At 48.4% G+C, this 13,766-nt stretch overlaps 2 protein-coding genes across 2 annotated transcripts; both read left to right on the top strand.

The window, feature by feature from the left end:
• Positions 1-2,916: 2,916 nt before the first annotated feature.
• HOXD12 (homeobox D12) lies at positions 2,917-4,263 on the top strand. Its single transcript, XM_013960555.2, has 2 exons — positions 2,917-3,478; positions 3,744-4,263. Exons 1-2 carry the CDS (start codon positions 2,917-2,919, stop codon positions 3,980-3,982), a joined length of 801 nt encoding a protein of 266 aa, XP_013816009.1. The 3' UTR covers positions 3,983-4,263.
• Positions 4,264-10,430: 6,167 nt separating this feature from the next.
• On the top strand, positions 10,431-11,849 carry HOXD11 (homeobox D11). Its single transcript, XM_013960552.2, has 2 exons — positions 10,431-11,043; positions 11,614-11,849. Exons 1-2 carry the CDS (start codon positions 10,431-10,433, stop codon positions 11,847-11,849), a joined length of 849 nt encoding a protein of 282 aa, XP_013816006.1.
• Positions 11,850-13,766: the final 1,917 nt, after the last annotated feature.

Below are 13,766 nucleotides of genomic sequence, written 5' to 3'. Positions count from 1 at the left end.
GGCTCTGCCATTGAGCTCGGCTCCACAGCTAGCGCGATCTGCGAGCCATGTTTAAGGCAATCCTGCCATCTCCTGGACAAGCTCTAGCATAGGCTGGGGACGCGGGGAACCGACTTCCAGGAGCCGCGTTTCCGAATGATAGATGAGAATAGAAGACTACTCAGTTACACGCAGAGCAACCTTCATTTTTTTAATGAAATAATATTCCAGTGAAATGATAGTGTGTGGGCAGCTCTGATGTCTAGGGTGATCCCGTTGCTTACTTAAAAAATAAATAAATAAATAAAAAGAGGAGCGTGAAAAGAGCGCCTGAAAGCAGAACTCTGTTTCTCTCTGTTCCTCAGCAGTGATATTTCCTGTACAGAGATAGACGGTGGGACACCCGCTGTATTAAAACGCCACCCTCCAAACCAGAAGCGGCTGTGGCTGGAAAAACGAGCAAAAGTCCGTACGAGGCTATCTGCACCGCGGCAGTGGCAAATCTCCTGTGAAACAGCATCTTTTTGTCAGTTCTTTTCCCGACAGATTCAAACACAAATAATTTTTCTGCCGCTATGAGTGTCTCCAGCCACACGAGATTTTGTTTTCATATTTTTTGCAATATTATTTAGTAGTTACAAATGAGTTGAGCATTAATTTAAAGCTCCGTTTTCTCTAACCCCATAAAAGCTAGTTTGAAGTGTCACCTTTCTTTCCGGTAACTGGGAACTCGCATCTATTCCTTGTGTTTATTGCGGGAAAAATACAGTATTTTGAACACAAAATGTTCTTTCTGTCTTACGAGAAACAAAAATCACTGTCAGCTTTTTTGTAAAATGCGATTATGGAAAGAAAACATTACCCATCCTCTTGGAGAGGAAAAAGAAAAGAAAAGAAAACAAAACAAAACAATAAGCTAGCAAGAGGGAGATTCAATCGTTAGGCATAATTCAAACAATAAAAATTAAAGGCAATGGTCAGTAATATCCTCCAGCAATGCTTGTGTGGTCCTGTGTGGTCTAGGGGAGAGCAATCATTTAAAGATTTCTTCCAGGGCAATGAAATTACTGCAGAACTTACCCCAAAATCCCATTAAACAGAGAGATGAATTTCATTACGAAAATGTCAAAAGGAGCAGTGTCTCTGATCTCGGCTTAGAAATAAAACCCGGATTTAAACTATGATTAACAGGACAATAACATGGAAAATTAACCCTACCTGTTAACCAGGTTTGAGTTTTTAATAGAGGCAATGAGAATGACGAAGTCTGGGCTCTGCTTGCAGCTGGACTCGCTGAGGTTGGGGAGATCCTCTTGGAAAAGAGGCCGGGGTCAGAAATGCCCGGTCGGGTAAAGGGCATTTAAGGGTCCATAAAGGTCGGGATGGGCCTCCAAAATTTCCTGTGGGGACTGGAACTTCAGTGTCCAGGAGCGATTTCGGAGTGCAGAGTCCCCCAGCCGGGGCCTGCCACCTCAGACCTTGGCTGCTGTCTAGCTGTGTATTTTTCCTGGAGAGTTCAAGCCTCTTAGTCCATTACATGTTTTCTTACAGTTTCATACCTATAACTATAGTTATAGTTCTCTTATGTTTGTGTCTTTGGGTGCCTGCGGCCTAGGTTTGTCCCCAAAGGAAATAAACCCGCAAGGTTTGGGGAAGCACATGAGCTATCTCCGTGAGGTTGCTCTCAGATATGGTTTCTTTCGTCCACCAGAACTACAAGAAAAATGGGAGAGCTTCCGAGGCTCCCGTATAACTCCTCAAAATAATAATAATAATAATAATAACAACAATAACAATAACAATAATAATAATTATATATATATATATATATAAAACAAACACACACACACACTTCCCCCTAAGAAAACCAAAGCATAATGTTCTCTTCAGAGAGCAAAAATTCCTCATGTACAACTTAGGAGCTAGCAGTGAGGTACTCAGCTGAGGCAGACATTCCTCTGCCCACCACAACACTCAGATCCTCTCTGCTGCAGAGCAGACCGGGCATTTTCTTTCTTTATAATTTTTTTTTAATCTCCGCTGTCTGTTCAAATAACTCTCAACTGCTGTTGTTTTAAAATGACAAAATAAAACCTGAGTATAAAAACTTATCTGCACTTTGGAATGAGGATGAAAGGTAAAAAGGGCAGACAAGCAGAGCTAGAAAAACCTCAGAGAATACCAGTGATTAGTGTACCGCAGAGAGATTCCCGCTAATATCCGATCAATTAAGATTTTAATTGCAAGCATATGCAGATGCATATAATGTTGCTTGCAATTAAAAAAAATGCATATATAAAGCTGATAAAATAGGGTCTCTGCACACACGTACAAGGTGTACTGATCTGTAGAGGGGCAGAAATAAATGCATGTGCCCTAAGCGGTCACATTTCCTTCAGATTAAAAGAGAGAGACCCCGTGAATTCTTCCCAGCCCGCAGTGCGTATCGTTATGGTTGGCAGTATGTTTGCTGTCCGCAGCTCCCTACGCAGGGCGGTGCGGACGGCAGGGTCGCTCGCCGCGGCCGGAGCCGGGGCCGGGGCCGGGGCCGGGGCCGGAGCGGGGGGGCTGCAGCTCGAAGCCGCAATGCCTCCTCTAAAACTTCGCAAATGTTTGTTTTCCCCTCGTCTTTCCGCTCACGTTGCAGCTTTGCCAGCCAGTCCCAGCCACTTTTATAGAAGTGGAGACCATGTTTTCCCCTCCCCCTTGCAAGTTAAGTATTTTCATATTTCAAGTGTTATCATAAGACTTTTAAAAAAAGGGAAAAAGAAAAAAAAGGGGGGGGGGACTCTGTGGCTCGGTGGCTGGAGGCGGTGCTGAAATTACCGGCTTTGAAGAACCTGTCTGCAAAGTTTCGTCCAATCGTTTTAGGCTTTCCGTTTATTCCCTGCTGTAACTAAATACTGCTGTAAGAACAGCTGAAGTCCTTTGTTGGAAATGTGTGATCGCAGTCTCTACAGATCTGGCTACGTTGGTTCTCTCTTGAATTTGCAGTCTCCAGATTCCTTTTATTTTCCCAATTTGCGGGCTAATGGCAGTCAATTGGCGGCTCTGCCCACCATTTCCTACCCCCGAAGCTCGATCCCGTGGACTTGCTCAAGTTCGTGCACAGCGCAGCCCCAGAGTCACGCGTTCAGCGGCTCCTCGCAGCCTTACCTCCCAGGCTCTGTTCCAATCAACATCAATTCCAACAGCAACAAAGAGTGCCTGGAAGAAAACAATAAATACTACGCCCATGATGCGAGCTCCAAACAAGAGGAGAGATGCAGGCAGAGGCAATCTTTCGCAAATGACCCAACTATTACTCACGCAGCCAACTTAAAGCCCGTAAAGTATGACCACACGAGCCTGCAGAGAAGTTTGCATGGCTCGGCTACTCTTTTTGAAGTGAATTCCTGTGCTTCCAGTTTAAAGGAGGACATCAAGAATTCGGTCAACTTGAACCTGACAGTTCAGCCTGCAGCAGTCCAGTCATGCCTCAGACCTTCAGTGCAGGATGGTATGCCTTAAATATCTCGCTTTAGTTAGAAGCGACCTAGTGATACTTGCTTTCTAAAAGATGTCTGTAATTGTTTTCTAAACCCCCTGTTATCCATTCTGCATGGTAATCGCTTAATCCGACGCGAAGGTAGACAGAAACTGTGCTGTCAGATGTGCTTTGCCAGATTTACCGAACTAGTTTTGCCCTGTTCTCTTGCGGGTTTTTGCATATTATCTTTAATACACAGACCTGATCTACTAAATTATCGACGTGTTTGTTGTAGGTTTGCCTTGGTGCCCCACCCAGGGGAGATCAAGAAAGAAACGGAAACCTTACACAAAACAACAAATTGCTGAATTGGAAAACGAGTTTCTCCTCAATGAGTTTATTAACCGACAGAAGAGGAAAGAACTATCAAACAGACTGAATTTAAGCGATCAGCAAGTTAAAATTTGGTTTCAGAACCGACGAATGAAAAAGAAAAGAGTAGTAATGCGTGAGCAGGCGCTTTCTATGTACTAGAGCAGAGTCTGCCCGTTCCTGCATGAACTTGTGCCTGGAGTGTTCATCCCTAGAGTAGAGCATATTCGCGATTGAAATGAGGGAAGTGAGTTTTTAACCGTTTAAAACAATATCTCGAAACGTGTAGGATCCCTGTGTAAATTGGCAAATACTGAAGTCTTAGCCAAAATGAAGACGACAAGCCAGACCAGCAGTGAAACCTGTATTATCAGCTTTTTTACCTTTCTTTCTACTCTTATATAGAATTCTTCCTGCTTGTTTCCCTCTCCTTCCTTGGAGAACGAGCGGTGCTAAACTAAAATCGATTTCTTTTAACTGTATGTAAACGCCATTTTGCAGAAAAATAAAGAAATAATGCCTAGTAAAGAGCTCAGCTATTTAAATCCTGGCTAGCCCCTTCATGTGTTACTCTGCTTTTGAACGCGAGCATGCGGCGCTTGCTTGTTTTGTGGCTTGGAATAACCCGTTTGAGCACAGATCGCAGAAAGTGGTTAACAGATAAACCTTTTTTTTTGTTTTTTAAGACCTCTGCTCGGAGCTGCAGATCTCGCCGCAGCCCGGCGGAGATGGCACGTGACGCCGCCGCAAGGGCAGCGCGTAACCTGCGCGGGGACTCCGCACGCACCCAAGGGCTCCGCGCCCCGGCCGCGGCGGGGGGCTCCTGCCGCGCCGCTCCGCTCCGCTCCGCTCGCCGCCCCGACGGCTCTGCGCACCCGGCCGGCCGGAGCCCCGGTGCCTGCCGGGGCTGCCGAGCCGCCCCCGAGGGCGCGGGCCGGAGGGGGCTGCCCGCTCACATCCGCGGGCGCGTTGCTGCTTGCGGGAGCCGCCGGCCGGTGCGGTGCGGTGCGGTGCGGGAGGCGCCGGGGCTCTCCCACCGCCCCCTCCTTCTCCCGCTCATGTCGGCGAGCAAGGCCAGGGGCAAGCCCGCTGCTCGCCCGCCCCGTCGCGGGAGGCGGCCCCGCTCTGCGCAGAGCCCCTGGGCACAGCGAGCCGGCGGGGAGCCCGCAGCGGGCGGCCCTGCCCGCGCCACCGGGGGCCGCCGTCGGGGCCCGGCCCGGGCCCGGCCCTTCCCAGCGCCGCCGGCCGCCGCTGACTTTGGCCTTGCCCAGGCGCTGCCCCAAAACAAAGGCGCGGCGAGCAGCGGGCGCGGGCGGCGCGGCGGGCCCGGCCCCCCGGCCCCCCGGCCCCCCGGCCCCCCCGGCCCGGGGGCTGCGGGCTCGGGCACCGCGCGGAGAGCCCCGGCCCGGAGCCGGGCGCGCCCGGCTCTGCCGTGTGAGTGGCCCCGCAGCCTCTGCCGCAGAGGTTTTTACGAGGCAAGGGGGGAACGCTTTCGGTTTTTTGCCCAGCTGGAAACCTCGGAGCCTAAACCCCAGCAGAGGGGCTGGGAGCGTTGCCCAAGTCGCTTGGTTACTGTTTTAGAAGGAGAAAGAAATGGATTTTCCCCGCATCTTGCTGACAGGCTTTCTGTGCCTGCAGCCCCCAGCTTCCCCGGCACCAGAGCGCTCAGCCTGGCTGCAGAGGCAGAGCTGAGGGAAGTGCTAGATATTGCCTTGGTCCGACATTTCAGGAAAAAAAAAATCTCAGGGAATTTTAGGTCCAGATTAAAATGTCTTTTGGCTTCAATTTCCACGTAAATCTGTTTCTCATGAAGAGGCGTTTCCACACGTGAAACCTTGGGTTGCCTCTCCCAACAGTAATAGTAATTCACACTGGCGGACCCTGCGTTATTCTCGTGTTTTTCTGGAATGGAGTACAGTCAAATATGGTTGTTCGTGACGTATTTAATAAGGCTAAATAATTACAGTGGAAGGCACAAAGAAGTTACCTATTTATACAAAATTATTGCCTTCCTGAAGACAATATTCCATAACAGGCATGTTTGAACTTTGCTCCTACCCAATCATCTGCTTGCAAGTGCTGTTTTGTAAAGGGCACAGCGGTCCCAGACCATTTTGGAGGTAAATGCTGGATTTTTAGCAGAGCAGAACTGCAGCCATCTTCCCGCAAGCTTTCAAGAGAGCCCCAGAGGTGGTGTTTCGGGAGGGAGAACGAAAGCCACCCAAACTTGGACGCGCATTTCTCGCCGTCCAAAATGGCCATTGTTGCCGCATTGCCCAATGCAGACAAAAACCTACCTCGCTGGCCGCGGGGTGACTGCCAATGGAAAAGCAGAGGCGAAGAAATGCGCGGTGAGAGCTCCCCAAATGAGCGAGATGCACACCTATCCACATAAAATCAGAGGCACCATCTCTAAGTCCTTCGAAATTTAGAAGCATTCGGCCCCTGTACTGAGAGCTGGCTCATTGCGGACAATTAAAGTCTCGTCATTCAGTAGCATTTCCCTAATTAAAAAAACTAGAAGCAACCCCAATGATGCAAGCCAGGAGAAAGGCAAAAAACAAATAAATCCTCTTTTCTTATTCCCTTCTGGAATACTATTCAGTCCCGCTACAGTCCATGAGAAATGGACCCTTTATTCCATCCTTCCCTATCCTAATCCGACCCAGTACAACCATTCCCTTTATTACATGTATGATGCAAAATCTGAAGAGGAACCTCGGATGAAAAGATGTGAAAGGCAATGTATTATTTATTAAACGTATCCGATTTACAACGATAGCTTGTTGTAAAGCCTCTAGTCTAAACCGCCTACGAAAGGAGAAAACAGGTTGCAAAACAGAGGAGATAGGATCTAAAATGCTAGGTGATGCAGAAGTATGTGCCTTACGTATCGTTGTATGTGCCTGTCCATAGATCTACACGTTTCAGCTGCGGCCGTTCCGTGTAAGCATGTGTGCACACATGCAGACGTACATATTTGCGGGCACTTACTGTGAATGCACATATGTGCCAGAGGAAATGCTGCATGATTTCATGCATGTACATACTTGAGATTTCGGCTGTTAATCGAAGCCGTGAGTGGCGACAGTCGTTGCGGGCATGTGGCGAGGCGCACATACATGTATCCGGCACACATGCACGCCCGGACACAGGGCTGCGCATGCACACGTAGCATCTGCCAGCGAGGGTGCATGTGCGTGCACACTTGTGTGCATTTAGCCACATCTATGTGCGACACTCTGTGTATAGGCATAGAAGATGTACACGAGTAGCGTATACTTTGGATGCTAAACACTTTGGATAGATTATTTTTGTGTCTTTTCACCTATATCTCTCCCCTCCCCCCTGGGTTTCTGGGTGTATGCGTGTGCGGGTGTGTGCACTGGGCACCCATTAGCTACGACATACATGTCTCCGTCCTCCACAGCATGCAGGAGAACATCTATTCCTCTATTTACTCAGACATAAACATCTTTGCAATCCTACCGCAGTCTAAACGTGATAAACCCCTTCCGAGGGGGCTCTCCATTCCTACTCGTTCGATAAGGCTGGAAACGCAACTCTGATTGTTTGAAATGGCTCTGGATGCCTTTGTGTTTCCTAAAAGAGCATAAATAATTAAAGTTTGGCAGGGAGGAAAAGCTTTCTTGCAGAACTGTAGTGGCAATAAATGAAATGACTCAGAATCTCTTCTCCAGTCAGTTTTTACGAGAGCTGCCAGACAGTGTCTGTTCACGTTCTCCAGATACTAGGGGCGCCATAACAAAGTTAAGGTCAAGTTAGTGTCTTATCTTGGGTGGCACAAAAATACCGCATCTTCTCCAGCCGGACTGGGTATATTTTTAAATCCGAATGTTATGCAAGTCGTCTTAATTTTCACGGAGGGCTTTTGGAAATGTCTCTTGGACTAGAATATTTGCTATTTCCAGGCAACGATTGCAGATGTTTCAAGACGCCTAACGGTAAAGTATTCGCCTGAATATGTACATAATGTGCATTTACGTTTCGATGCTGTTTAATCTGCTTAAGGCAAAAAAACGGGGAAAGTAATGCACAGAGCCGGGCTGGGAACCGACCTCAGTGTGAAAATGGTCTGGCAGGCAGGACCCCCCCAAGTCTGCCTTATTCCAGCGGGGTCTCTGCGGCGATATTGGACTCACATTCCCCAAATTAGATTGCTTTTTAAGGGACTGTTTCTTAAAAGGGCTGTTTTCGTATTAACAAATCGTCGCCATGTCTTTGAACTTGAATTAGTTGAAACCGGTTGGCTCCTGCGCCAAAATTTAATTGATGCTGGGTTTGCTGCATCGAAAGGAAGGTGAAGGATTCTGAATAAGGCGTAATTAGTTACTTGAACGGTGAGGTAAAGGAAGCTCCAGAGCTTCCCAGAACCATCTCTCGTGATGAGCTTAGCGAGCAGAAACCTGGGGGCACAATCCAAGCGGATCCTTGCCCTGTTCTGCTGCAAGCACAGGGTGGTAAGTGACACAGGAGCCATTTTAACTGCGCAGGCATAATTTTTAGGAGGTTGTTCGTGTGTTGCAGCGAAATCGAACAGGCTCGAAAGTTGCCGATAAAGGGAGGAAATGGTGTTTTTGTGTCTTGGTTTCTGTTGATACCTTGCGAAAGTCTATGTGCTGGGAGCAGCTTGTGGCATTGGTGGTGATTTGCAAGCGAAACACCAGAGCAAAAAAATACAATATTATAGAAAGAAAAAAGAAAAAGAAAGAAAGAATGAAGGAATAAGCTTAATCTTTTCTGTCCGTTTTTGGTCTTTCGGTGTTTCGGAAGGGCACGGTGGGCTCCTCTCTGGGAGCCCCTTGGCAGCCCCTGGATGCTGGAGAGACGGGGATGCTCGAGGGGCTGTGGCGGTGGCGGGGTGGTGGCGGTGGCGGTGGCGGTGGCTGTGACGGTGGCGCTGGCGGTGGCGGTGGCGGGGCCGGGCGCGGGGAGCAGCCCGGGGCGCAGCTGCCCCTCGCCGAGCGCCGCGGCGCCGCGGCGGGGCGCGCAGCGGGGCGTCCCCGCGGAGCCCCAAGGCTGCTGCCGACCCCTCGGCGGGCACCGCCACCCTGACAAAGCCCAGGCTTCCCCTGGCCTTTCCCCCCAACTTGTGCTTGGTGCTTTCGCTCCGGTTCCCTACCTGCCGGGCTGCCTGCTTGCTGGGGGACCTGGAGGCTGCCTTTTTGCAAGTCATCTGTGGCCTGATGTCTGGACGGAGCGCCCTGGGTAGCAGGGGGCGGCAGTGCTTGGCGTGGGGAGCACAGCCAGATTTCGGGTTGGTTTGGAGACCAGCATATGGCGGGGCTCCTCTGGCTATTCTGTACAGTGTGGGGGGGAAAGCATTCCCATAGAGAGCTGGCAAACGTTTCTGGAATGAGGAATTGCTCGAGCATAGAGCTATTGCTGGACCGTATTATTTATTCTCTTTCTTTTCAGCCTTTGTGACTTGGTTTGTGCTCGTCTGTGTAAAATAATATTTCAAGAAGAAAGAGAAAAATGACCAAAATGAGCCCTCGAAGGCAGGGCAGCTGTGGGGCTTGCGGGTCTTGTGTGTGTCGCCTGCTCCCAACCCTGCTTTTCCCTTCCAATGAAAGTGAACATTTTGGTGGGAGTTGGAGGCACGGGAACAGAGGTCACTTTGTCTGCTGCTCTGCTTCCCAAGGAGACCGTGCCTGGTGGACTGCTTTTCCTGCTCTGGCCCTTTTCTTTCCAGAAGAGCCTGAAAATATCTCCTTTTTATAAAAAAAAAAAAAAAAAAAAAGCTACTGAGAGATGTTCTGTTTGCATATTTCTCATTTAATTTTGTCTCTGGCGCCCTTATACGAGCGCACAGTGCTTAAGCACAGGCTTAAGCAAGGGAAAATGAGGTGATCGGGACTTATGCTTTGAATTGAGCGATTTTGATGCCAACTGTGGATTGCTGGAGCCGAGCGGGCAGATTCACTCGTACGACAGAATATGTAAATGGGACTTGGCTCTCCTAAGTGAACTATCACCCTCTAATCGTCTGTGTAAGCAGCAGCCAGCAAATATCACTCCTGCTAATAGGGAGTGATCACATTACAGAGTCGAGGCTGCCCGGCTTGGAGCCCACACCCCGCAATACAAAGGTCCCTATCCTAACGATGCTTTTTTTCTGAGCCTATTTCCTCAAATCCCGTGGAAGGTTTGCCTCGCAAGAGGGCTCGGAGGAGAGCCGGGCGGTTACGTGTGTGTGTGCGAGCTGCGAGGCTCTGCGCTCTGGTTTCAGCAGTGGGACGGCACATTCTCAGGTGATTAGCTCCACTACCTATGTTTATCTCGTCGCCTCGCAAAAGAACGAGGGGAAAAACCTACTATATTTGTCCAAATGCTCATCTCTCCGTGCTGGGAGGGCTCTTTGGAGAGATCTTAGGAGTCTTTCCGACGGGCTGATATAGATATAAGGACATTTCTACATCGCGTCACGTGACATAATTACCACTAGAATCAATCAAGATGAATTGCACGTCAGCACACGGTGGGGATTTTTTCTTAGTTGATCCTGTCCAAACCCTCTTGTGCAATAGATGGATCTTGTTCAATGCATTGAAGCCTCCTGGTTGCTTGCAATCGCAAAAAGGAAGACATGACTGAGTTTGACGATTGCAGCCACAGCGCATCCAATATGTATCTGCCAGGGTGTGCTTATTACGTTTCACCATCAGATTTCTCGACGAAACCCTCTTTTTTGTCGCAATCGTCTTCCTGTCAAATGACTTTTCCTTATTCTTCTAATTTACCTCATGTCCAACCTGTGCGCGAAGTAGCATTCAGGGAATACGGATTAGAGCGCAGCAAATGGCAGTACAGGGGCAGTTATGCTCCGTATTACTCAGCTGAAGAGGTGATGCACAGAGACTTTCTGCAGCCTGCGAACAGGAGGACGGAAATGTTATTCAAAACGGACCCCGTGTGCAGCCACCACGGACCGTCTCCGGCCGCCTCCAACTTGTACAGCGCGGTGGGCAGGAACGGGATCCTGCCGCAAGGCTTCGACCAGTTTTACGAGGCGGCCCCCGGCCCCCCGCACCCACCGCTCTCCGAGGGCGACGGCGACGGCGACGGCGGCAAGGGCGACGGCAAGCCCCACCACGGCACTTGCAGTAAAACACCTTCCAGCCAAGACAAGAAAGTGACACCAGCAAACAGCGCCGATTCCCCTTCGGGGGAGGCTGTTGCAGAGAAGAGCAACAGTTCAGGTAGGTATCAGTAGTAAATTGGGGGCAAGAGTACAAGGCCAACACTTTGTCAAGCCGCTTTTTATGTGCAATTTTATAAGCATCCAAAGGATTTTATACATCCTATAAGATTTCCTTTACCGTTGTAAAGCGTGTTTACGATAGGAAACCAATTTAGGTGGGCTTAAGGTATTCTTGGAAGAGGATATTAATTGTTATTAAATTGTTGATTTGGAGGGGGGGAGGCAGGGAGGTTTCACAGGTAGTGCTCAGAGCTGCCTTCATTTTAGAGCTTAAGGTCTTCGTTTGTTTGGGGCAGGGGGGGCAGAGAGGAGTTTGAGCAACTTGGAATATTTCCAGCCCATTTAAATATCTCTCTGTACTGCTCGAAGTGCTTTCTTTTAAGGACAAGTTGGGAAATACTCTCTTTTTTGCTAAGTCACCCAGAGAGTAAAAGCCCCAGGAATATTTTCTGAACTGCTAGAGGGCTGCTTTCCGGGCAATGGGATATTGTCAAAGTCTCTGATCTCTTCCTATCTGAGTATGTTCGTAGCAGCAGCATAAATCAGTTTCTTCTCTCTTGAATTTCAGCAGTTCCTCAGCGATCCAGGAAAAAGAGGTGTCCCTATACCAAATATCAGATAAGAGAACTGGAACGTGAGTTTTTCTTCAATGTGTACATAAACAAAGAGAAAAGACTGCAGTTGTCCAGAATGCTCAACCTCACTGACCGACAAGTTAAAATCTGGTTCCAGAATCGAAGGATGAAAGAAAAGAAACTGAACAGAGATCGACTCCAATATTTCACTGGAAATCCCTTGTTTTGAAAATGAAAAAGAAAAGGAAAACAAAAGAGAGAGAGAGAGAAAAGGAAGAAAGAAGAAAAAAAAAAGAAAATCTCATTCTTTCTGACCCGCCATCTGAATGCAAATGTAAATTGGTTTACATGACACATCCACCCTGCGGAACTCAAAGTTTCATTTTCACGTGCAACTCCACACACTGAATGGCCACTGGAGATTTCGGGGCTTGGCGGAGCAGATTCCTGATAAGGGGAAACTAGGGTAAATCCAACAGTCCATTCTCAAATTTTTCTCGCCAAAGGTGCTTTTTTTCCTCTCCCACAGTACCAGCAATGGACCTGCAGTGTGTCTGGTAGTTTTTGCTTACAATTAATTGAGTTTGGGGGATTATGTTGTTGCTTTTGAGCTAGGGTAACACTTTCCTCCCTTTAACTGAATGCGGTTTATTTAAGAGATGGTAAATGTACGTTCGCTATATATAAAAAAAATATATATATATATATATATATGTTTCTATTGTCATCCGAAAGCATGGGCCACTGTCTTTTTCATGTGAATAAATGGTTTCTAGTAAAGTTAAGGTTATATCTTCCGTGCAGTGTATGGATTTCCATCTCTGAAGGATCCTAGCGTTTCCCGGGCTAGAGCCAAGTTCAGTTAAATAATAGTGGGAGGAGGTCAAGTCGGATTATTTGAAACGCGATTTAAACAAATGCTAGTTGAAATCTAACTCTCCTTTTGTAGGTATGTGTAACCTTCAGTGTTCCCCCTTGAGTGTGAGGCAGAGCAAACATGGCTGTCTGCAGACCATCACTTGTGATGGTGCTGCAATTACTATAAACAACGAAAAAGGCTTTTTAACTGGTCAGGCTCCCAGTAAGCCCAGAATGCCAAACGCCAATGACTGTTTGCTTGTTAGGGAAGGCTAAGCCAGCACGAGGGCTCACGGCGATGCAGACCAGAGGGAGCTATAAACAGTTGGCACTAGTGGAAAAAGAAAAAAAGTTTGGAGACAGAGGGGTGGATCTTCTAAATCTAAGTCGCAGCGCGGGCGTGGGGCTCGGCCGGGCTCGCCGGGAGCGGGCGGCCGCTTGCGCGGCGGCGCGCCGGGCCCGGGGCTGCCTCTCGCCAGGGCAGGATCCGGCGGAGGTCCCCGCGCTTTATGCGGCGTGACCTGCCGCGGCTGTTTACAAAACCTTGAACTGTCTAGACAACACCATAAAACCCGAGGGTCTAAACAGCTTAATTGGGTTATATTATACACCTTCTGGTGAGTGAAAAAGAGATTTCCGCAATGTGCAATAAAGGAAAGGAGTGAGAAAAGAATTTGGCTTTTTTTTTTTTTTGAGTAGGACGAAGTGGCTCTCTCTATGCTCGCATCCAGTGAAGACAAACGCTGGCAAATAAGTCAGGAAAAGCCCTAGAATTAAAAAATCGAGACATGGACTCGGAGGAATGCATGGCTAAAAAAAAATTTTTTTTTAACTCTTTAGCAAGAAAAACATAAGTGTATGCCTTTGAACTTCCAAAATGTCAAGGTCATCACCTTTAACCTTTCTGAATAATTAGGCGCCTTAAGGTTCCTCTGTTATTTTCAACCACCACCCACTCTCTCTCTCTCTCTCTCTCTCTCTCTCTGTTTCCCTCTCTCTCTCTCACACACACACGCACCCCCCCGACACACACACGTATTACCGCATAGCTGGCCATATTAGCAAATGCATCATAACGCAAAGAAAATCGCAGCCGCTTTTAGGTGAGCTTCTCCGCAGCGACCCGGGGAGCATGCCCTCCTCCTGTCCCCCCTGGCAAGAGAAACGCGGTCTGGCTATTTTCCTTTTCGCTGATTCGGTGCCCGGCAATTAACCAAATATCTTTCTGTTCCTAAAAAAAATATTTGAGCCACTCTGAAATCAAACGCGGGGGATGTAAGAAATACTT

The sequence above is a fragment of the Apteryx mantelli genome, chromosome 6 (genome assembly GCF_036417845.1).
Source record: "Apteryx mantelli isolate bAptMan1 chromosome 6, bAptMan1.hap1, whole genome shotgun sequence".
Taxonomy (NCBI): Eukaryota; Metazoa; Chordata; class Aves; order Apterygiformes; family Apterygidae; genus Apteryx; species Apteryx mantelli.
Note: the sequence above shows the minus strand (reverse complement) of the source record. Positions and strands in the feature narration are given on the sequence as shown.

Excerpts from the sequence above, each read along its gene's own strand:
- HOXD12 (XM_013960555.2), top strand. The coding sequence starts at position 2,917 with ATGTGTGATCGCAGTCTCTACAGATCTGGCTACGTTGGTTCTCTCTTG. Across the intron at positions 3,479-3,743 it reads CAGACCTTCAGTGCAGGATG|GTTTGCCTTGGTGCCCCACC; the intron begins GTATGCCTTAAA and ends TGTTTGTTGTAG.
- HOXD11 (XM_013960552.2), top strand. The coding sequence starts at position 10,431 with ATGACTGAGTTTGACGATTGCAGCCACAGCGCATCCAATATGTATCTG. Across the intron at positions 11,044-11,613 it reads AGAGAAGAGCAACAGTTCAG|CAGTTCCTCAGCGATCCAGG; the intron begins GTAGGTATCAGT and ends CTTGAATTTCAG.